Source organism: Manis pentadactyla, chromosome 7 (genome assembly GCF_030020395.1).
Source record: "Manis pentadactyla isolate mManPen7 chromosome 7, mManPen7.hap1, whole genome shotgun sequence".
Classification (NCBI taxonomy): domain Eukaryota; kingdom Metazoa; phylum Chordata; class Mammalia; order Pholidota; family Manidae; genus Manis; species Manis pentadactyla.
Window position 1 is genome coordinate 20024435 of NC_080025.1, and position 24334 is coordinate 20048768.

The window sequence follows — 24334 nt, forward strand, 5'->3', positions numbered from 1 at the left end:
ACCAGGATTTGCAATCACTGCTCTTGGACTTGTAGTCATCAGAATTAACTTAAAAAAGGTTTGTCTTTAAAGGATAATTTTATTCCTCCAAAATCTGCCATTTTTCAACTGCATGGACAGCTGGGAATTTGTCATGGGACTCAAGCAATATTAGTATTATATAAAAATTGAAATCAAGTTACACCTGTAAAAAAATATTTAATAGTTTTAAAATACCGCATGTGCCTGAATTTATTTTTTTCCCCCTGAAATTATCCTCTTCAAAAAGAATATGCAGTAGTACTTTAATTTGAAGATTTAAGTCATTACTTTAAGGAAATGTGTTTGGGGAAGAAATTATACTGAAATGGCCTCAATCAAAAATAATTCTGGATATGTATACAGATTTAGAGAAGCATGTATCTCAAACAATTTAGAAGTGAGGATGGCACACTTTGAAAAACTCATCACAGGGCTTAAGAAGACTCTAATGATAAAGACAATGTCCAAGATGCACGAGAGGACACACTGTTCTACAAAATGAGTTTAAAAAATAAAATATTTTAATATAATAATGCACAATTGAAATGTAAGTATTTATCCTTATCCTAAAAGTTTATTTAAGTTCAACAAAAAAACTGTTTTGGAGACTCTTTTCATTGGGAAAATGCAAGCATAGCCTTATATTTGGCTAGATTTAGACCTCAAGTTTTAGAGGCACTTTTACATTATGTATTAACACAAGGCAGAGTGATGTAATCAGAGTATAAGAATATGAAAGAATAAGAAAGAGGCGTTCCCTGAACATCTCAGCTTATGTATCACCCAGTCATTTTCTACCCCACTACTTTTTTGTTCTTTACCTATCACTTCTCCTGATGTGAAATGAATTACTTACATGTTTACTGCTTTTCTCCCTTGGCTAGAATGAGAAGCGCATGAGGGCAAAGGCTATGGCTTGTCCTAGGAAACTCCAGTCATTTGTGAAGTTTGGACAAGTGAGGGGTGAAAAAGAGGTGAAGGCAGAGGCAGCCGGGGTGGAAGAGCTCTGGCAGCTTATGACCTGAAGTCAGTCTGTTCCCTGTGAGCGGTTTTCCCAGTACCGGGTGTATGTGAACGGAGGGCTGCTTATTAGTGAGGAAACACAAAAGGAAAAAAACTCTGCAACTAGGAGGAGCTAGCTCAGTTCACTCTGATAATTCTTCTCTAAGTTCCAAAACGATTAACATTTACAAACAAGCAGGCTTTTTGTTTATAATGTTTGCTCAAATTTTAATTTGTTCTCTCTCTTTTTATTTTTAAAGAACCAAAACACCTACTTGAGAGGAAAAAAAGAAAATACTCCATTTTTTTTCATGTTCTGTTTTGAAGTGCAGATTGTTTAATGTAACTGAATATTGAAATAAGGTGTTTTTATTTTCCTTTTTTTGGATTAAAGAAACTAAAATTCATGAAATAAAAATATCACAAAGACAGTATTAACAGAATCTGAGAGGTGTTTAAAGAAAGCATCCCTAATTAGAATATTTTACTCTGGTTTACCTAATAGAAACATTTTAAATAAAATACTTGTAACAACTTTCCATAACCAAATATAAATCAATGGCTGAGGCAGAGTCACTTTTTTGAATAATACTTTTAATACCTATTCAGGAGTTCTGATTTTCAGACTATTTTCAAATAAAAGAATTATATGGACAAAAAATATATACTATTTTGATATTGCTTTAATTCTATAGTCTTTCAGACTCCTTATTTCTTCCAGTTGCAGTTTGGTTAAGGTGACCCAAAGAGGCTTATTTTGGGGGTTCTTAGTGTTTTTCTAAATTGAAAATTAATTACTCTAAAATAAATTTGGCTGAATTAACACTTTCTTTGAAGGCATGTGCTAGATAACATAAAAGGTTTGAGAGAACACCTAAGCTTTGATAGGTGTCTGTTTAGATTTCAATAAGCCAATGCAAATCTCACCACATTTTAGGGCCCACTAGCACTTGAGAAAGGTCTGTCCAGTGTGAGGGATCCTTTGACTGGGATCTTACAGGAAACCGGAATGGGTGTTGGGCAGAGAGGGTGCTGAAGGCCGCAGTTGCACACTGCACCCTTGCTCTGTGATGACTATTACTAAGACATTTCTTACTTCGTGGAATATCGAACAGGGAAAAAAAAAGTCTATGTCCAACAGCATTAAAAAAACCTGTTATTTGTGCTGCATTATTTAAATTGCTGAAACATGACTGAACTAATGGCATAAACTAAAGACATTATTCCCTATTATTTGTTTCAAAGTCATTAAAGTGCTATTTAAATTGTGAAATACAAACAGAAGAAATAATCCTTGGAAAGGGCTCTTACAGGAAAAGGTGTTAAATATGCTTTAATTTCAATATAATATGCTGAAATCATTTCAAACATAAAAATTAAAAAAAAATCTCTATTTAAGGACACACACTGAAAATATGCAAACCAAGTTCTCTATCCAAATATATTTTACAAGTAAGAATTAGAAAACATTGAAATTAAAGGAATTTTGTCACATTTGACACAGTGGAATTATAAATGACATGAAAAAAGTGCCATGAATTATAAAATTATTGGTCTGATGACCAAACCAAGTAAAAAAAAAAAATCTTTTAAGTCAAATGGCACAACACTACCATAGCAATATAGCCAAACACTGGAAACAAAAATCATGTTTTAAAGATTTTACTACTGCTTAACCTCAACCATATTAAATGTTACATCTGCTCTCCTTATTCCACTAGAAAAATCTCAAAGAAAAGCTTTACATAAATCTAATAGCTGTGATTTCAACATTTCAAAATATAAATTTCAAAATATCATTAATGTTTCTAATGGGTAGGTGAGTACTGAAAATAGCCTAGTATAGTTCACTAAAATAATTGCATGGAAATAATCTGGGAATCTTAGATGTCAGAAATTGATTTCCTATTACATTATATGATACACTGTCACATTTAAATATTTTATAAGGATCATATGGTTTATATTTCCTACCACATTTACATATATTTTTAAATGTTAAAATAAAAAAACACATAAGTAAAAAATACTTGGAAAACTTATTGAATCTCCTTTATTTCAGTAGACAGAAGACTATTTTCAATGTCCTGGCTGAAAGGGTTCTTGGCGCCATGGAACTGGAAGAAAAATCACAAATACTTGAGTTAAGTTAATGATGCAGACTAACAGCACATAACAGTGTCATGGAAAGACCTGAGTTGTTAGGGCCAAAGAAATCACAGTTCAAATTGCACAACTGCCCTTCACTAGTCCGGGGATACTGAGAAAGTTATTTAAGGGTCTCCAAGGAGTAGTTTCCTCATCTGTAAAAGAACAGTATCTCTACATCTCTTTCAGGTATGTGTAAGAAATCAAGTGGAATAAAGGATGTAAAGTCTTTCGCCCACAGGGCTCAATTAGGCCCCTTCTTTAGTTCCATTTACAGTGTTGAATACAAGTATCATGAGCAAAACAGCACTAAGTGGGTCACAGGGATTTTCACATCTTTAGAAGGATGAAGTTCCAGGGTGAGAGGTGAGCTTTGTGGATTATTTGCACCCAAGAAAAATAAAGATGTGCTTATTGCCTCTTGATTTTTTCAGTTACTTTTGGGTACTATAATAAGTAGATAATCGTTTTCTTTCCTTTTACTTTCACTTGACTAATATACCCAAGGAGGTAACAGTAAAAATTTCTGAGAATCAAAGCTTGACTTGATTCCAGAGACATATTTTTCAGCATCACAAAATAGCTTAAGAACACATGAAAGCTCAAACTATGAGAAGTTTTATGAAACAATTACATTCACGATCTCCTATTTCAGAAAATGTAGCCACCTGACTTCACGGGTTTGCCACACATACTGTGGCTGCTGTGTTATCCTTAGAGTGGCAGCAGCAATGTATCAAGTCAACAGAAACACAACTATGTTAACAGGCTGCTTCTTGCTCACTTCAGATGAATGAATAAATGAGCTAAAATTTTTCTACTTATTATTTTTTAAGAGAATTTAAGAGAAATTGGGAAGCAATTTTTTAATTTAAAAGAAATTCTCTTGCATTTCTCTGTTTAAGACATTAAGAGATGAATAACTTTACTTACAGTGCATTCTACAGTACATTTATTATGATGGTAGACTACTTGGGTGTTAATGGATAATAGTAGTTTTTGCAGAATTATTACTAATTGTTTTAAAATCTTGCTTTAACTCTGGTAAACAGACATTTCAATTTAACTTTAAATACCCATGTTCTTATCTTATTTTACAAATAAGTTTTACAAACTGTGTTTAACAGAAAAATTTTCAAGTTCTAGTGGCAAACTACCAAGTTGTTCTATCAACACATTTCAATTAACCCTATTTACTTATGCCAGGATTATTATAATCGAACACTAAGAGCCAAGAAAAAGGTTGCTTTATCTGACTGAAGTTTCTTTTTCTATTTTGTTTTTTTAACTCTATTTCTCTTATCAAAATAATATATGTTCACAGTAGGAAATCCAGGAAATAGAGGAAAACACTCTCTGCATACCCCAAATTTTATTATCCAGAGGCAGACAAGTTAAAATGTTGTTCAGTTCAGTATTTCTATGCATTTACTTACATAGGTAAATTTGTATGATAGTTTTAAAAACTGTCATTAAAAACTTTTATAAACTCTTTAATGGTTGCTTATTTCATGGTATGGATTAACTATGATTTACTTAACTATTCCCTGAAGTTGGATTTTACTTAAGGACGTATTACTGGTATTACAAACTCTTTTTTTTAAAAATCAATATTTGGTACCTGGATTTCCACCTGATTAACAAATTTGACTCTGCTTGATATTTGAACAAGTTTATAAATCTGCACAGAAAAATCACTGCTGTGTATCATCTGTTAATTACATTTACACAAATGTGTAAAGATAAGAGTAAAAAACATGTGAAACTCACCATAAGTCCAAGGAGCTTCTGGAAACACACCTGAATTAGGAGGGTAATGGTATGCAACCTGCGGTGATGGCTGGTGGGAAGCATAGTGGGAAAACACAGGCTGCTGAAAAGCGTAAGAAACAGGCATTTGAGAGTGAAAATACCCATTCACTGGCACAAAGTAATTCGCTTGTGGCTCCCCAGGAAAGTAACCAAAATACTGTGAGTACGAAAGATTAGAATGTGTGTTTTGGACAGTACTTGCAACTGCAGTGAACACCGCAGGTGGCGACTGTACTGCATAGGATGTTATCCCCTGGTATGTCTGCGTGATGGAATTACCACTACTGCTGTAATGATAAACACACCAAGCATAGTAAGGAGACGAAGTTCCAAACAAATGCTCAGAAGAATTGTACATTGGGGTACATGCAGATTGTGGAAGTCCATTCCTGTATGTGGCAGAATTCTGAGTCAGGACTTCTGAATTTTCGTTATTCTGTTGTTCAGAGAAAGAATATCTTTTTGTTTGATTCACATTAAGGGTTATGTTCCCAGATTCTCCAACAGGTAAGGTACTAGGATTCAATGTATCTCTAGTATGCTTTTCTTTTGACTCAGTTTTTGCAGGCTGTGTTTTATTTATTTGCAGACCTGAAATTTTGTTCTGGGTGAACATGGGTTCTGAAGAACTGGTGTATGTAGAATTTTTAATAGATGAATTTAATACTTCATTGTCTTGAAGTTCAATGACAGTGTCATTCATTTCTAAATTAGCACGGAGATCCCTCACAGAACAAAAAATCGGCTTTGAGAGCACTGATGCATTAAGCAGAAGAGAAGCATCAGTTCCTGGTTTTACGTTTGTGGGACAAGAGTTCTCTGCAGGATCTGGGTGAAGGAGTTTCTGTGAAGGTGTCTCGTGGTCTTGTGAAAATGTGCCATCGACACTGTTTTGGTCACAAACAGCAAAAGAACACCAATCTTTCTTACCACTCTTTGTGTCAGCAGCACTAAAATTCACATCTTTTTTCTTCATGCTATTCAAGTTTTCCTGTTGTCTAGTGAAATCTTCTGAAGTATCAGATGAAATATTAGTTAAGTCCATTTTGCCCTCTGACTTTGACTTGCAAGTGTCTTTTAGATTCTTTAAAGGTAGTGAGCCAGGTAGTGATCTTTGCATTTCTGTCTTTTCTTGAGATACATGGTTTCTTTTCAAAGTGTCAGATGAACTTGATCCTATTCCATTTTCACTTTCAGGATGAGATCCTGTAGTTCTATTAAGTGTAACACAAACATACAAACAACTTTAAATATACAGTCACAAAATGTTAGTGTAAATATATATTTGAAATTCAGTAAGGAGAAGAGTTCTTAATATTCACTTTTGCTCTCTCTATTGGCAGTACACATGTAACATATTTTCCCAGTTTTAGTCCCTTGGTTTTAATTTAGATAAGTCTCCTGATGATGATACACTCCACGTTTCAAATACAGAAAAACACAGTGCTGCCAATATTGTAATAAATTATTTCGACATTTCCTGATAGAGGCTTTTAAAAGTAGGAAACTATCATTACTCAGTTTTTTCATGTAGTTTCTAATTCATATATCTCCAATCTATTGACAATCTTTATTTAAAAATGGCTGTACAGAACTGGTCAAATACCAGCTGCACCTTGCCCCTACCAACAGATCATGTGTTCACAAAATACTAAGATATTTTGTCTGTTAAAGGCTGAGAATAAGGAAAAGCAGACATCCAAAATATCTTGCCAATTTAATATCCTTGGCATTCCTACTTAAATCTAGATACTCTAAAGCAGGCTGAAGGAAGCACCCATTATGGGAATGTCTAGAGTCAGACAGTTAAGGCAGGTCCCCCAGGGTAATTCTATTTTTTGATATTTCATCAAATTCTTTGAATTACAGTGGAAAAGAGCATACCAAAAAGAAAAAAGAAGTAATCACTCCTCCAAGAGAAAGTAATCTTTGGCCTGGAATTTGTATATCCATCTCAGGGAACTAAAAGCCATCACTTTTACTTAATCCAGCCCCCTTAAAAGCACTTTAATAACAACCTACATTGTCATCCAAGCCCATATAATATTTTGACAAAGTATCCACAAAGTACAATTTTGACTTTATCACACTTCCAATGATGTTTCAGTGAAGTTTTGACTTCATAGATCAATAGTAGCCTGTACGGTCTGCCTTTCTATATTCTCTCTTCTATAGGTTATTCCTCCATGAAGATAGTGCCCTATATTAGCTTCATAGTAGAATTCATTTTCCTGCTATGAGGCAAAGTTTGACTTTCCGAGCAGCAAATATACCTATATTCAGTCACCAAAATAAAGATGATTATGGAACCGGTTTATGTTATCCCTCTAAGAGCCCATTCATCTTCATTCCACTACACAACTATTCAGTTATATGTGCCAAGAAAAGGATTCTAGAGATGTAGCAAATGAAATATTTCTAAAGAAGCAAAACCAAGTAAGGATATTTATCTTTAGCTCCTATTTTATTCATTCTCCTTCATAAAATGCAAAAAATGAAACTTGCCATAAATTGAAAATCTTACAATTTGTAATATAATGTAGTGATAGTTTTTCAAAAAATGATTAATTTAGCTTAAAGAATTAGCCTTTATTTTGACATTATGTCCTTCCCATATTATTGTGTTAAAATATCCTTTCATACGACAGTAGTACATTTATAATATGTATCTATGCCTACGTTCCCACTTAGTAATGTAAGTTAGCAATGGATATTGTTTTAGTCAATTTTGAAATCTGACTGGTCTGTAAAATCCATAAGTTTGAAAAACTCAATCTAATTACTTGTTCCATTACTTTATTTTTAGCAAACCAGTCAATTCTTTAAATAAATGTTATTTTCTTATTCTGTAAAACATCACATTTTTCTAAGCCCTGGCTGACTTACTGCTTCTAATTACTCAGAATCTCCTTACTCTTTAAATCACTGAACAAACACATTTCACAAGACATTACCCTTCAATACTTAACAGGATGAAAATCAAACACCTGAGGCCTTAAGACAGTGCATAATCTGAAACTACCTTCTTCTCCCTAACTTACTCTTGTTCCCTAAGGTACATATACGATCCAACAGAAGTATATAAATAAATGTTTTAGTCTTGTTCCTTATTATGAGCTCAGCTTTGGTTAGTTTTTCTTCAAATAGGGCTGATGGCAACTCTTACCTAGGACGCTTGAATGTTGGTTTTCCTCTCTTGACTATTATGACATCATTCATGTTAACCTAAGTTTAAAATATACAAAGAAAACCTACATTGGTGATAGTTTAAAATCCAAATAAATATTATTTTAATATCATATATTTGCAATTGCTTGTTCTGTCATCACCTAAGATGCACTGTCTAAAACTATATTCATTAATGATCTCTTTAAAACCAAGGGACTCTGCTGGACTTCCCATGTTAATTAACATTTGGAGAAACTTTTTAATAAAGCAATCTGCAACATTCTTTTTATCCCTACATCTTACAACATATTTTAGGAGTCTTATTTATGACTGCTCTCTCTTTTATACCCTCTTTAGTAAACCAGGCACTAAACCCGACTGGAAGGAATATCTGTCAAATATGGATTTTCCTTTCTTATTCTGTAAAACAGCACCCTTTTCTAAGCCCTGGATGACAACTACCTCTAACTGGATTCAGAATCTCTACTCTATAAATCACTGAAAAATACATGTCACAGGACACTACTGTTCAATATATACAGAATGAATTTCAAACTACTTAGTCCTATACTTACGACATTCTATAATCTGAAACAGTTTTCCCATGCTTATCTTACTCTTGGTCCAGTGAGTTAAATTTTTGTTCTAATCTTAAATTTCAACTCATTTTTCAAGTAACGTCAATAAGCACTGTCCTGGCTCATATTATTTTCCGTAACTTAGATACCCTCTTCATTTTTACCTTCATCTGATAATTTTTTTCCTTTAATAAGGCAAAGCATTAGTCTGTGTTATTCCATGAAATCAATAAATGAAGCTTCTCTACTTTTTTTGTTTGCTTTTCTTCTCAATATTTGTAACACCTTTTTACATGTTGCCCCTGAGATGGATAGAGTACACATAACTTGTGTTCTTAAATTTTGGATATGTTTATAAAATGGTTGTTTATTAAGCATTTTCTTATAAATACAGTACAATAAATGACTGGTTTCTTAGTCTCTAGAACTAACTTAATACAATTAGAATAAGCTCAGAAAGAATCCCACTTTTCTTTTTTTATATAGGTTTCTTTTAACTCCTGAGCTGAGAAATTCTTGAGAAATTTTAAGAAGCCTTTGATGGCAAAGTAGGGGCAATTGTGAGTATGGGCTCTGGAGCTAGACAGCCTGGTTCTATACATGAGTTTTCCCATTTACTAACTCTGTGACTTTGGAAAAGTTATTTAACCTTTCTATGTCTCAGTTTCCACATCTTTAAATATGATAGCACCTACATCATTAAGAATTTTGTAAGGAATAAAAACAGTATCTGTGTAATCATTAGAACAGTGCCAACTACATAATAAATGCTGTATAAAATGTTAAATAATATATATTTATGTAGGACTTCTAACTCCTTCATAATCGTCTACTTAAAAATATCTGTCCTATGAAAATTAGGCTTGGGGTGGATTAATGATTGTGCATTGAGTATTGACCCCCCTATACAGAATTTTATTGTTGTTAACAACTATTTGATCAATAAATATGAGAGATGCCCTCACAAAAACAAACAAAAACAAAAACAAAAACAAAATATATATATATATATAAACACACTTCCAATTGTAAAATAAATAAGTAACTGGGATGTAATGTATAGCATAAGGAATATAGTCAAAATATTGTAACAACTTGGTATGGTGATAGCTGGTACCTAGAATTATCATGTATATAAATGTTGAATCACTGTGTTGTACACCTGAAACTAATGTAATACTGTGTGTCAACTACCCTTCAATAAAAAAAAAAAAAAAAAATCTGTCCTACAGTGACTATAATGGGGTATGTGGGGGGGACTTGATAATAGGGGGAGTCTATAACTATAATGTTGTTCAAGTAATTGTACATTAATGATATAAAAAATATATATATCTGTCCTAGTCTTCCATGTAGATGATAATGACCAAGAACACTGGCTCTATTAGCCAGCCAGTTTATAATATTCACCACATTAATGATAGCCTTGTTACACAGAAACTTCTCAATAAATACTTGGTACTCACATTCATAACACTGGACTATCCCTTAAGAAGTTATTAAAATTTACATCCTTCCAAGAAATGTTTTCTCAATTATGTAACTTGTAAGTTTAAAAGTAGACATCTGCAAGGTATCTCTCATATATAGAATCATTTATATATCATTTTAAATATAATATGAATTGTTTAATCCAATATTATAGTTAATCATTTTGCAAGGCAATATTTATTCTCAGTTTTCACAAGTCTGCCAACTATGTGTTTGCTTTAAGAACAGACTCATTCTCAAAAAGAATACTCAGGTAGGTTTCATTTTAAGACATTTGTTACCTTTTGTTTTTTACAGCTGGAAACTGTAGTGTTTTTCTCTTGTTCCTGAGAGTCTTCATAGTTGTTGTCAGTGATAGGTCGTTTTCTAGAGGAACCAGAAATGTTTTTCATTACCCACTCTGCAACTGAGGGTACTTTCACACAAGCACTGGATTTATTGATACTTTCTGTAGGTTTTATGGGAATATCAATTTTTTCTTTTCTCTTCAGTTGTAGAGCCTTCTTTCTGTTGTGTATCATTTGGCACAGGATAAAGGAAATGGTTAATTCAGCATTTTTAGCACACTTTATCTTCATATCTTCAATGGTTTTCATGACTTTCATGATATGAGCCATTTTCCCTAAATCTCTCTGAGGGGCAGCCATTACATTTTTGAGCAGTGTAGAAAACTGATTGTAGTTGTATTCTAACTCTGTTACAGTGCTTCCGTAATTAAGGGATGCTATATACGGCACAAAGTCAATATATGTGGAAATAGGATAGTCACACTTCCTTATAAGTTTTTTTATTTCTGAAAGTTCTTCAAGTTCTCTTGAGAGCAAATGAAGAGCATATGAGCAATTAACAGCTTCACTGTATTTGTAGATAATATCCAGGTCTTTCTTAAGTTTAGAAATAGCAGTCTCTATCACTCGCCAAAGGCAATCTGCTGAATTGTCTTTAACAAAGGAAAAAGAAGCCATTTTTTCTTGGCATTGAACCAGCTCAGGAAGAAGTGACAGATCAAACCAAAGCATACCTCGAAACCTCTGTTTGTCTTGTTTCTTTGCCATTGAGTTTTTAAGAAAGTGAACTGTTTCTGAGAGCATGACAATTTCAATGTAGGTTTCAATGGCTTCTGGTTTTAAAATTGTAGCCCCATGGTTGTAGTTTTTTATATCCAAAACATTTTCTTCTGTGATAAAAATATTTTCTATGTTATCTTCTTGCAGCACCTGAAACCATTTTTTTAAAATTTCTAAGTGATCGGTACATCTCAAAGTGAGTTCCTGTAATTTTTTTAAGTCTGCAAGTTCAGCTTGATGCAGTATTTCATTAATACAACAGATATCTGGGTGTGAAGGCAAAGTACTGTTAAACATACAGTTTTCTATGTTAATCATTGCTTTGTTTATTAGACCATCTGACTTTCTGGAAGCAATCACAGTATTCTCAAGCCCAATACTGGGAATTTGTTCACTGCTGAAATCCTTAGACAATGTCTCATATATCTCCTCCAACTTAGAAAAAGCATATTGATTCATTTTCAGTAGCATTTCTTTGTTCTTCTTTCCTGAGTGTTTCCTACTGAAACATTGTCTCTTTTCTTTCCAAACAAGACTTTTTGCAGCATCAAAAAAGATATGTTCCAGACCATAAAGAGATATTTTAATATTTATCGCCTCATTGCTCTTGATAAAATTAACTTTTGAGGTGATCATTTCTATGATAATCCACAGATGGTCTTGTTTTTCTGGATATGAATCAACTTTAGGAGAGTCTCCATACACACTGATCAGCTTTAAAGTACTTTTTCTTAAGATTTCTAGGTCTCCTAAACTATCTCCAAAGTTAACTCCACAGGTAAATGGAACAGAAAGAGAAAAGTCAAAGCAATCAGAACATTGCTTCATTATTGCTTCACACTCATTAATCTGTCGTTTGTATTTTAAGAATTTGTAGTATGAATTGTTTCCCCTTTTGGTTTCTTCAAACAATTCAGTTAATTGATCATGATAGTTCTGCAACTCACAGAAAGCATTGTATTTCAATCTTCCTTGAAAAGCAGGATAGAAATTGGATTGTTGTTGAAATCCACGTGGCCCGCTAAGCAGCTCACCGTACAATGTCTCATCGTACCAAAGCAAGCTTCTGAACGTTGGGTCACCTCCTAAGAGCCTTTTTTTGTTTTCAATGAATTGAATAGTTTCCATCACCATTTGGAGTTCCACCAAGGAGTCAAGAGCACATGGTTTTAATTTGTGTTTGTAATTATTCCACAGTTTTTGTTCTACCAATAGTTCTCTTGAAATCAAGATTTGTTCAAGTGAACATTCTTGCTTTCTTTCAAAAGCTTCAACAAATAAAGGAAGAATATTTTGACAAACCTTAGTTTCTTCTTGCAGAATCTGCAATGATGATGCTTCATCTGCCCTCCTCAAAATTTGAGCCAGCCTACTAGCTATGAGAGCCGAAGGATTAGCTGAGCAATGTTTTTCTTTTAATTCATTCATGTATGATGTAGGCTGCTTCTGAGTAGTGACTTTGGAGATTTCAGAGTGAGCATATAAAATAGGCACACGATTCATCCCTACAATGCCTGGTCTGGAATTATAGGCTGTTTCTGAATGTAATGTACAGTCAGACTGAGAGTCTTTACTAACTTTAAATTTCCCCCCTTTTTCTCTTTTGTTAAATTTATCAGAAACCGTGTTATTCAAAGAGACTACCTCAGTAGTATTCTTAATGCTTAGATGAGAATCGATCAAACTGTTTTTAACTGTTTTCTCACTTAAGTAGGAGTCTTCTAAGAACTTTTCACTTTTGTTGTCAGTCTTAGCTGATCCTTCAGAGATGCTTTTTTTGTGATTTGAATCTTTTGCTTTTTCTGCTTGTTTAACTTCCCACATTTTTCTGTCCTGAATGTCTTTCTTTGCTATCCATTTTTTTGAAGAACTCTTTATATTATCTTTTAAGGGCAAAGAACTATCATTGGGAAATAGTGCCATTGTATTTTTCCCATAACTCATACTTTCTTCAGTTATTGATGTAAGACCCAACTCGGAATTCTCAGTAACATTTATTTCATTCCTGTTAATGTGAAAGCAGTTACTTGAAGAGCATTGTTCTGTCTGTAGAAGTTCCTTTGCACCACATCCTTGCTGACAGTGTGATACACTGGTGGATACTACAGCAGAATTTACAGTAGTAATTCTCTGTTTATCCAAGTAAGATTGGGAAGATTCTCCCTCACTATCTGTCACTGGAGCAGGTGATAATAATTGAGGAATACTGGTACACTTCTTGCTTGTCATCAGAGTTAGATTTAATGGGTCCATAAGGAAATTTCCTGTAACATTTGGTTTAGAGCTCTCATTAGAAACTGTCCCTTTTTCTGTAGGAAAATTTACGTCCAGATTTCTTTTATAACCACATAAAGTAGAGTTATCTGGTTTGTAGATATCAACATTTAAAAAGTGCTTCACATTTGATTCTAAAATAGAAATAACTATGTCAGTTTTCACCTTTGTGTGAGCTATACAAGTTGCATTATAATTTTGGTCTGTACTAAAACTTACATTTTCTTTTATGCAACTTAAAGTAACTGATTTACTTTTATTTATTACTTCATTAGTCTCAGAATTATTTTCTTCTGCTGCATCCTTAATATTATTATGTGCTGAAGCGTTCTCTAGCTTTTCATATTTACCGATGTTAGGCAAGAACTTTATGTCTATTTGATTTTCTTCTTTAGTTAGTTTCTGATCTGGATGAACTGAGGAAAACAGATACTCACTTTTTCCACAAAAGGGCTGAAGTTCTGATGATCTTGGATTTTTCACACTGCAATTGTTATAAGCTGACTGACTAGTACTCTGGGATGTGGAGCAGAGAGGTATCTGTGTGTCAAGATACTCTTGATCACAAAATTCTCTCACGTGAATAGTGGTATGACTTCTGGAGACACTGCTGGCCACGTTTTTCTTAGAAAAGCACTTTGTGACTCTCTTTCCATTTGTTTTATAAGACTCATACTTTGATACATGAGTTAATGATTTATCAACTTCAAATTCCAAAGCTCTTTTCTTTCCTGGTTTGTTGTATTTTCTTTTTGATGAAAAATGCTTAGTGGAATAATATCTTCTTTCAGAGACAGAACTATAACCTTGAAGGTCACAACTTTCCCAGAAATTATTGCATATTATGGCATATGATTTTGGTAATGGGCCTTTTCTTATTCCTCCCACTTTAGCTACAAGCTGCAAAGATGCATGAACTCCTCTATGAGCTTTTTTTAAGTGAAGAGCAGCTCTGTCAAGTTTTCTGGAAATACGTTTGCTTTTGCATAAAAATGCTTCACTATGTAGAATATCCAGGACACTCCTAATGTATTTTTCTGACTTTGAAAAGGTTTCAATTCGTCCTTGGGATAATGAAGAAAAACATTCAGATGAGTCTTGACTGGTTAGCCTCTTTTTCTTTCCATAAATCTCATGATGTCTTAAATCTTTATATGGTATGTTCTGGTCCCTAAAAGGTGATTGTGACTTCCTTTTGCTAATTCTTGATTTTGTGTCCTTTTTACTTCTAGTATCATTACTATCAGTTTTTGACTGTGTCAAGGAACACCTTTCATTATTTATTGTTGTGACATTAGAAGGCTTAGTAAGCAAAGGTCCACTGTTTTGTTTTACAGACATGTGATTCACATGTGTATTATGACTCAAGTAAAATGACAGTGGGGTTTCAGATTTACTTACTAGACCTGATTCTTGCCTTATATTATCAAATTCATCTTCACATGGATAATGTGAATTTTCACCAGAACACTGGGACTCAATTTCAAATCCTGGAACTTTCCCCTCATTTACTTCTGGTCTTGAGGCATCAGTTTCATATTTATGAAAATTATCTTTCAATGCAAGGGACTCAACAGTGGGACTGAATTCTGGCATAAATATGTTAGTAATTGTAACTTGTAGATCTGGAAGTAAAATTGGATTGAAGATCTGTGCTTTGCGTTTTTGTGTAGGGGCATAAAAACAATTACCTTCCCCAGAGTAATGCTGATCACTATTATCCCTTCTTGTGGGGTTTTTAAAAACTTCTGTCTGCCCATGACTGCTTCCTAATAGACCTTCCCAATCAATACGAGACTTCAGAGCTTCATATGAAGCGTCAGATTCTTCATTGACCACATTCCTATAGCGTCGGATATTTTGCTGAAAGAGAAAAATGTTACCACACTGTTCTAATCCTACTTTGATCACATTTTCCAATCCTAAACTTTGAATAACTGAGTTGTCACTGACTGGCTGGTGAAATGAGGCACGTAGTTTATTTTTATCCACATCAACTTCACTATCAGAAACCTCATGTTTTACTGAAAAACTCAAATCAGGACCCTCAGAAGACCAGGTTTCTTTCAACATGTATCTTTGATGGGCTTTAGGATTTGCGCCCCCTGCAGGCACCGGAGTACCAGCTCTCTGTACTGGTGCATCGGAGGCAACCAGCGCTGGAGAGTCTGCAATGTCAGCACCTGCTCTGGAAACCGATGGCTCTACACTCCTTCTAGTATTTCGAGTATCTTTTTGTTTTACAGCAGTGACAGTATCTTCATTTTCTGGTAATGCAGTTGCTGTTGATACATATTTTTTTCCCCAAGTCAAATTAAATGTAGTGTAAAATTCTTTGGAACTCGGAATTTCTACACTAGTGTAATTTTTATTCTTCATCTTTTCATCTATAGTGGTGAAATTTTTGTCTGTGTGAGAAACCTGCTGCTCTTCATATATATTCTCTGTGTTATTTTCTGTACATGAAGCAATGTCTTCCTCTTTAGCCTCATTTTGGTTTTCTTTACTATTATCTCTTTGTCCCTTAAAATCAATATTCAGGTGTGTATCACTGTTCAACTGTGCATTATAAAACAAAGTATGATCTTGACCTGTTTCGTAAATGTGAGGCATTCCTTTGCTGTCTCTTAGAATGTTCTCTAATGTCACTGGATCATTTTCATTTTTCCTCTGGACACAGGTCTGTTCTCTGGCTATGCTGCAATTTGAATTGTCGTAAGCTGTTTGAATGTCATGGGATGAAATAACTGTTTCAACTGGTAGTTCTCTGGCCTGTGGAGCATCTTTTGTTTCCTCTGAGGCATCAGTCATAATGCCAACACTGTTCTGATCTGGTTTTCCCAATTTCAGTTCTATTAGTTTTTGAGAAATGGCAAAGCTTGTATTCATGTTATCTTTATACTTGAAAGAGATCTGAGGATTTTGTGAAAGGCTTGCCTCTCTTGGAGTAAGTTTATTTTGCAATTTCAGTGCTTGATCCAGCCCATACTTATCTTTTGTGGTAGATGTGGAAGATTTTGGTACTTCCAACTCCTCCATAATTAATTTTTGATTACAACTTTTTCCAAAAGAATCAAGACTCTCATCATCTTTGTATTCTTGGTGTAAGGAAATGTAATTATCTACTGGACTGATTTTTGTTTCTTTAGTAAAATGATTATCAATTTCTTTCCACAAATTTTGCTTTTCTCTGTGTTTGGGATTGTCTTCTGGGCCAGTGAAGTTTCTCATACTTCCAATATTTTGAATGTACTCGTGTATGCCTTCTTTCCTTTGAAGTGGAACTGCAGATATTTGGTGACCAGAATGATAAACAGTTTTTAGATCAGAAGAAGACTGTGAGTTGTGAGAGATGTGACTATCATACCCTTGGGTACAAGTATGCACTGATTCATGAGAGTTATGTGGCTCATTGTTTTGGTCAGCTGAAAGTGGGATGTTGCTTCTCTGTTGGAATCTCTGGGCTTTTTCCTCACCCTGTTTTTGGTTCTTAACCTTTGACACGGCATTTGACGAACACACTAGGCAGGAAGAATTGTCTTGGTCCTTACACTGCCCTGCCGTGGTAATTTTATTGGGAGTTATATAATCACAGTTTTTAGAGTCTATGTGGTTAGCCTGAGATTGTGAATTATCAAAAGAAACTTTGAAGCAATGGGTATCAAAACAATCAGTAAGAATAGCATGATCGCCTAATATGACTTCAGATGAGGAGGCTGAATTAGCTGGCACAGATGATAGGTCTATTTCTGAATTAACATAATTTAAACTCTTCTCAAGTGGCAAAACCTCTTTTAAACCTGTATTATTATTATGCTTTTCCATGTTTTTTTCTCTCTTCATCAGTCGTGGGTCTTTGATGAGTTTTGAAGTAAAAACTGTGCTGAAGCCAGTATTATTATTGAGGGGAAGTGCAGAAGAAAAACCACTTAAAACATTTTTAAGATTTGCCGAATTTAACAAGACATCACCATTAACACTTTCTCTGGTATCACTGGGAATAGATGAAAGACCCGAAACATATGCAGGTGCTTGAGAAGTGTCTCTACATTCTGCTAAATTGGGCTCCATCTGTTCACTGAATGTTTCAAGTACAGAAATGTTTCCATTTTGCACATTTATAAAGGAATTAGAAATATTTGAGTTGGAAGGATTTATCTCTGAATTGCATAAACAGTTTTCCTGAAGAAAGGGATTTACAGGTTTCCTGAAATGCTCATAGATGATAGTAGCATCTTTTCCTTTTCCAATTCTTTTGGCCACTGTACAGTTATTCAGAGAGCATGTTCTTCCTGTGGAAATAATAGGAAAATAAGGAAAAATAGGAAGAAAATGTGTTTTTACAGACAACTCCATTAATACAAATAAACTACAACATGAGTGATCTTAATGGAAAGTTCATCAACATATTGATGACTGAAATATGTTCTCAGGAGAATAAGCTACGAGAAAAGAGGATAATGAGTAACAAACCAATAAAGTATAAATGATGTAGCATGAAATTCTGTCCTAGAAACCTTACTAAAAAAAGTATTGTCATAAAAAAATCTGAATTCTCACAAATACTATGAAATAGAAAAAGGAATGAAAGCACACTGCTCATGGGATTTGTTTAATTTCTTCTGTTCAGATATTTAGTAGTAGAATACACATATTAACAGGAAAAACTGTCTCCCTCTATCTACCATTACCTTGCTTCTTTTCCCTCTACCACAGGGGAACAAAATGGAAAGGAAAGGGGAAGGAGGTGGAGAAGCAAAGGAGTAAAGTTCCAAAAGATTCCACACACAAAAAAAGAACAATCCTTCCCAAATGCAAAAACCTCTACCCCTGCTACACAGTGAAATAAGTATTCCTGCAAATAATATATGTAAATAAAAACCAGGAAAATAAAATCAAGCTTCCTTTTACAATTCATAGAAATTTATTCTTAAAATTTCATGAAGAACTACATGTAATAACAAAATAACTTACAGAAAGGCATATTCAACAAGTAAATGTTCACAAAAGTATTCATGGCTAAGTAAGAACCATAAAAATACCTTTATCAGAACAAATTAATGGTGAGAAATTGCTTGTGAGATTTGTGACATATATGCAGTTATAATCCTATCACTGGGAAGTACCATGAGGTTCACTATCACAATGTATTAAAAGATAGCTTTGCTGAAGATTTCTAAATTCTATAGCCATTTGTAATTATACTTTTTAATTACAGTAAACTATTGTGGACATAGGACCATAAATAGAGACATAGTTTTTAAGAGTAGGAGCAGTAGTGGATAGAAAAAAAGGAAAGGTGGGCCCCTATATCTCCTTACATGAAAACAATATTCATTGTTAAAAAAATACCCCACAAAGTATTGGAAGAAAAGATGGGGAAATAGTCCTATAATTCTGAGGTTAGAAAGTACTTTTTAAGCATGACTGGAAACCAGAAAACCAAAAATTTTTTAATTATGTCAATTACATATAAATTAAATATTTTAGTCAAAATGCACAATAAACAAAACTTAGGATAAATTAGTATAAAATTATATTCTGAATGAGACAAGTGTAGTACATAATTACACATATACTAGAACATATAAAGAGTATAAACACTTCTTCAAAGGATCAATAAATAGACAAAGCAATAGAAAAGTGGGCAAAGCATATGAACAAGATTAAACAAACATTGACAACAAATACAAAAAGACATCCAACCCCACTAAACAAACAGTAAGAGTCATAATTAAAAGCTTTTTAGATTAGCAAAGATTTTGAGGGTAAGTAATACTGTGAAGGTATAAGCACTCTTTTATATACTGTTCATGGGACTATAAATTGGTACTAATTTCCTGGAAAATAAATTATAATATTCATCAATATGCAATGTATAATCATCTATATCCAGCAAATCCACTTTTATCCATTTACTATTCTGATATACTTGCACAAAATCCCAAGACATATGTATGAGAATTTTTAGTACAAAAATCCAAAGCAGCTGACAGTTAGAATCCTATCTATCTATATGAGATTGGTTAAGTAAATATGGCACGTGAATAACTGTAAAAGTGCTATGTGTGGGTTGGGCTGGGGGGTCCTGAGACCTCAGTACAGGGGGCACCCAAACAGGCACAAGCTGGTGGTCCTGGGGTGCTCCACAGGAGGGCCAACCTTGGCAGGAAGGCTACATGTGAAGCAGGCGCAGACAGGATTTCTCACCATTAACAACATAAAAATGAAATAGAGAAAATAACTCTATTCAAAACAAAGTAAAAAAAGTACAATACTTGGGAATGAAAGTAACAAAAGAAGTGTAAAACTTACACCCTGAAAACTCCACTTTGAAACCCACTAGGCTGTCTATAATAAAAAAGTCAGATAATAACAAGTGTTAACAAGGAAGTGGAGAAATCCTAACCCTCATATGCTGCTGGCGTGAACGTAAAGAGAACAGCCACTCTGGTAACTAGTCTGGCAGTGCTTCAGTTAACAGAGTATTACCATATGACTCAAAATTCCCTCCTAGCTATTACCCAAGACAAATGAAACACATCTACACCAAAATTTGTACAGTGCTCATAGAAGAATTACTCATAATTGCTGAAAGGTGGAAACAATACAAATATTGAAAAATATCACATGGTGTACTTATACAACATACTATTCTATATAAAGGAATGAAGTACTTGACACATACTACAACAGGCAAAAACCTTCAAAACACTGTTAAGTGAAAGTCACCAGTAATGAAATGCCACATATTTATGACTGCTTATAAGAAATGCCCAGGGTAAGGAAATACAGACTGCCAGAAAGCAGATTAGTGCTTGCTTAGGGGTAGGGAGTATGAGGAGAAAGAGATGATAGCTTTTAAAGGGTACAGTTTCTTTTTGAGCTGATAATGTAACATGTCACACACACTAGGCTAGCAGAAACAAACGTTTTTTTTAAAGTATATGAGTTGACAAGGATGTAATTATGTAACCTGATGCAACCACTTTTGAAAATTGTTTGACATCCTCTTAGGATTAAGCTCCACATTCCTGATGTAGACAAATACTCTATAGAAAAACTCCTGTACATATGTAAATTACATATGCACTGAGACAACACTTACATGAATGTTCAAAATAGCAATGTTTGGGGTATGAAGAAAACTGAAAAGCATCCAAATAGCCCCAAAGAAATCGTGTATGGTCACAATTGGAATAATGTGTGTGTGTGTGTACATACATATATATGAATAAAAATGAAGAAACTTAGTTATACATACCAACATGGAAGCATCACATGAACATAATACTAAGCAAAAAGAAGTCACAAACATATCTGCAGTATGATTCTAGATATATAAAATTGAAAATAGGTAAATACAACTATTTTGCTTAGAGACTCATACTGTATTAGAAAATAATATTCAGAAGTTCTAAGACCAGCACAAATGCTACCAAAGTAGAATGATATGTATCTTACCAGCCCTCCTAGGAAATCCTGTTGAGGGGAATTTCAAAGATGTCATAAAGTGTCCATTATCTACCTTTTGAGTAACAAATTTTACTGTTACTATTGCATATGGAAGACACTGCCTAGGTTTATCTACTGGCTTTGATAAATCATTATATTCATAGAAGTATACCTGAAAGATAAAAAAGAATGAAGAACATTTTTATGCTGATTAAGTTTAGTAGAGTATGCTTGAATAAGATATTTTTTAAAACTATGTAACTGCATGATGTTATTTATTCATCTGCTTCCATATACCCTTCTCCCTCCCTGCCCCTTTCAACCCTAATTTTTTGAAGATGAAATTATTTTTTCCCACCACATAGTTTTTCCTTAGTAGGCTACCAATGCTAGCAGAAGCAGACACAATCTGTTTTTAAACAAAAAAAGTATTTTTCCATTAAAAGTTAAATGGTTTGCATATGGTGTGAACCACTATTTTGTATTTCATTTGGTAGGAAACGTTAATTGGGAAAATAACAATAGTTCAAAACATTTTACATGTGAGAGCATATATATACTTCCAGAAGATTTATATTCATTTAATCATATGATTATATATAACACATTATATATAATTTAGTCCTCTGTAGATTAAAGATCTATAGGTGTCTTAGCAACTTATGATAGAAAATTACTATTTCACATATCATGACTAACATATAAGCTTTTTTGCCTTTTGCAAAGTACAAAAGATCAGTAACATTATATTAAAATAGCCTTTAAAAAAAAAAAGTTGGCATGTTTTGCAAGTTAGGATATCATCTATGGGACATCTAAATAAAAACAGCTGCTGCATTTTGAACAAAGTTGTATTTAAATTTGGAAACGTCTTTACTAACATCCCCAGATCACACATACTAAAACAGCTTTAACTATTTAAGGTCATAAGATACTGAATGAATTAAGAGATTTTCATATAATATTTTGGGAAGTTGTTTTAAACCTTGTGTCATGTGAATACATGAGAAGCACATCACTCTCAAGTAGTTAAATGAACCAAAAACATAACATACTGCTGAGTTGTAGGCTTGTAGCTCAATGGAGTCTTTCAGAGAAGGTGTATTTCTCGACATATGGCAATCAAAGTTAGGAGAAGGATCCAAAGAAACTTTGTTTTTACTCACTGAAGGTTGAATTTTTTTCACTTTTCCAAAGAGAACCTATTAAAAAAAGAACCCATAAAAATACACCCAAATAGTTTAAACACTCATACTAGAACAGAAAAGCAGAAAAGTTAGGCTAACATTCTTTCTTGATGAAATTAGTACGAACGGAGATAATTCATGTCCCAGATGAATGGGATAATTTATTGTAATTATGTCAATTTGCTCCTAAATTAATCTCCAGGACTATAGTAATTCCAATAAAAAGTTCAGAAAGTCTATTAGTAGAAATGAGTTTTACTTTGAACATATCTGGAAAACTAAATAAGAATAGCCCAGAAAACTTAAAAATATTTTTGAAAAAAATTTCGGGTCAAAGATAGAGAATGATGAAACAGGAGAGGTGACTTGCACTTTCAGATATTAAATGCTTTTTAAAAAGATGGTACTATCACAAGAAAAGGCAGAGAGGATAAAAAAAAAAGAACTAAACAAAGTAAGTCCAGGTAGCTATTGAAATATAGTACAATATGAAAACACCATATGAAAAAAGTGAAGCAAAAACAGATTATTCAATAATGGTGTTCAACTGAAAAATATTAAATTCCTTTCTTAATCCATGTACCAAATACCAAACAAGTTAAATATTTAAGTAATACAAACATTATAGGAAAAAAAGAACTATATATCTAATTTCAAAGTGAGAATTATTTTCTAAACATGTGCAAAGAAACCATGAACCAAAAACAAACATTTCACTGTAAAATATTCTAAAACTTCTGTACATCAAAAGCAAATCAGTACAAAATTTTTAAAAGAGATGAACATAATTAAATGATAAAAAGCAGAAGAATGTGCAGTTAATATGAAAATAAGTACACATTTTAAGTTAGCAATTCTATTATGGTTATTTTTAAATAGTACATTCATTCATAATTAGAAACAATATTAAATGCAATGATGTGGCATTTGGATAATGGAAGAAAAACACATTAATGGGAAACTGGTAAAAGCCAAATAAAGTCTTCATTAGTAGGACTGCACCAATGTTACTTTCTTTCCATTTTATTATTTTTTATTTTTTTATTGAGATATATAACTGACATATACAATGTGTCTTAGTTTAAACAAATGTGCTATAGTTATGTGAAATATTAACACTAGGGGAGCTGGGTGGATTGTATACAAATAGTTTCTGTACTATATGTAACTATTCTGTAAATTTAAATTAACTCCAAAATAAGGTTTATTTTAAAAAAAGAAAACATTAAGTGATAAAACATTATACACAGAAGAGCCTAGCTCTCAAGATATGCTTTAATTAATTGATAATGCTTACAAACCAACTGGAGAAAAACACAAGTGACAAAGGACATTAATAGGCAATTCACTAAATATTAATAAATATATGCAGAATGTTTAAACTCAGCAATAACTATGGAAAAAAAGCTCAGTGAACAATGAGAAACTATCACGACTGGCAAAGATTTATTTTTAAGTGTAACATACAGCATACCTTGGAGATACTGCATGTTCCGTTTCAGACAAACACAATAAAGCAAGTCAAATAAATTTTTTGGTTTCCCAGTGCATATAAAAGTTATGTTTATACTATAAAATAGTCTATTAAGTGCCCAATAGCATTATGTCTAAAAAAAAACTGGTACATACCTTAATTAAAAAATACTTTATTGCTAAAAATTGCTAACAATCACCTAAGCTTCCAGTGAATTGTAATCACTAACCACAGATCACCCTAAAAAACTGTAACAAGCCTGAAGTTGAAATGTAAAAATTACCAAAATGTGACAGATGTGCAGTGAGCAAATGCTGTTGGAAAAATGGCACCAACAGACTTGCTTGATGCAGGGTAATGTCAAAACTTCAATTTGAAAACACATAGGATCTGAGAAGTGCAATGAAAGGAGGTATGCCCGTACAGAGTTAGTGAGGTGTGAGATAACAGACATTCCCACACACTGTGGATAGGAATTGTCAATAGTATAACCCTTCTCAGGACAACTGGCATTACATATCAAGGCTGTAAAAGTGTATGTACATACAGCTTTGACTCTTAATTTGATACAGAATTAACCAATTATTATTAGCAAATGATCACAGGTGTCTGTAAAAGTGTACCTACAAAAAAACTACAAGGTAGCATTTAAAAGTA

General features: G+C 33.4%; 1 protein-coding gene across 1 annotated transcript in view; it reads right to left on the reverse strand.

Annotated features, from left to right (window-relative positions):
* Nucleotides 1-3060: 3060 nt before the first annotated feature.
* TEX15 (testis expressed 15, meiosis and synapsis associated) overlaps nt 3061-24334 on the reverse strand; it is a 40486-nt gene continuing 19212 nt past the window's right edge. Inside the window, exons 4-9 of the mRNA XM_036894372.2 lie at nt 22072-22218; nt 21026-21188; nt 10502-17853; nt 8150-8208; nt 4942-6197; nt 3061-3140 (exon numbers count right to left, since the gene is read on the reverse strand). Coding sequence (XP_036750267.2) covers nt 3103-3140; nt 4942-6197; nt 8150-8208; nt 10502-17853; nt 21026-21188; nt 22072-22218 — 9015 coding nt within the window. The 3' untranslated portion in view covers nt 3061-3102. The remainder of the gene's footprint in view (nt 3141-4941; nt 6198-8149; nt 8209-10501; nt 17854-21025; nt 21189-22071; nt 22219-24334) is intronic.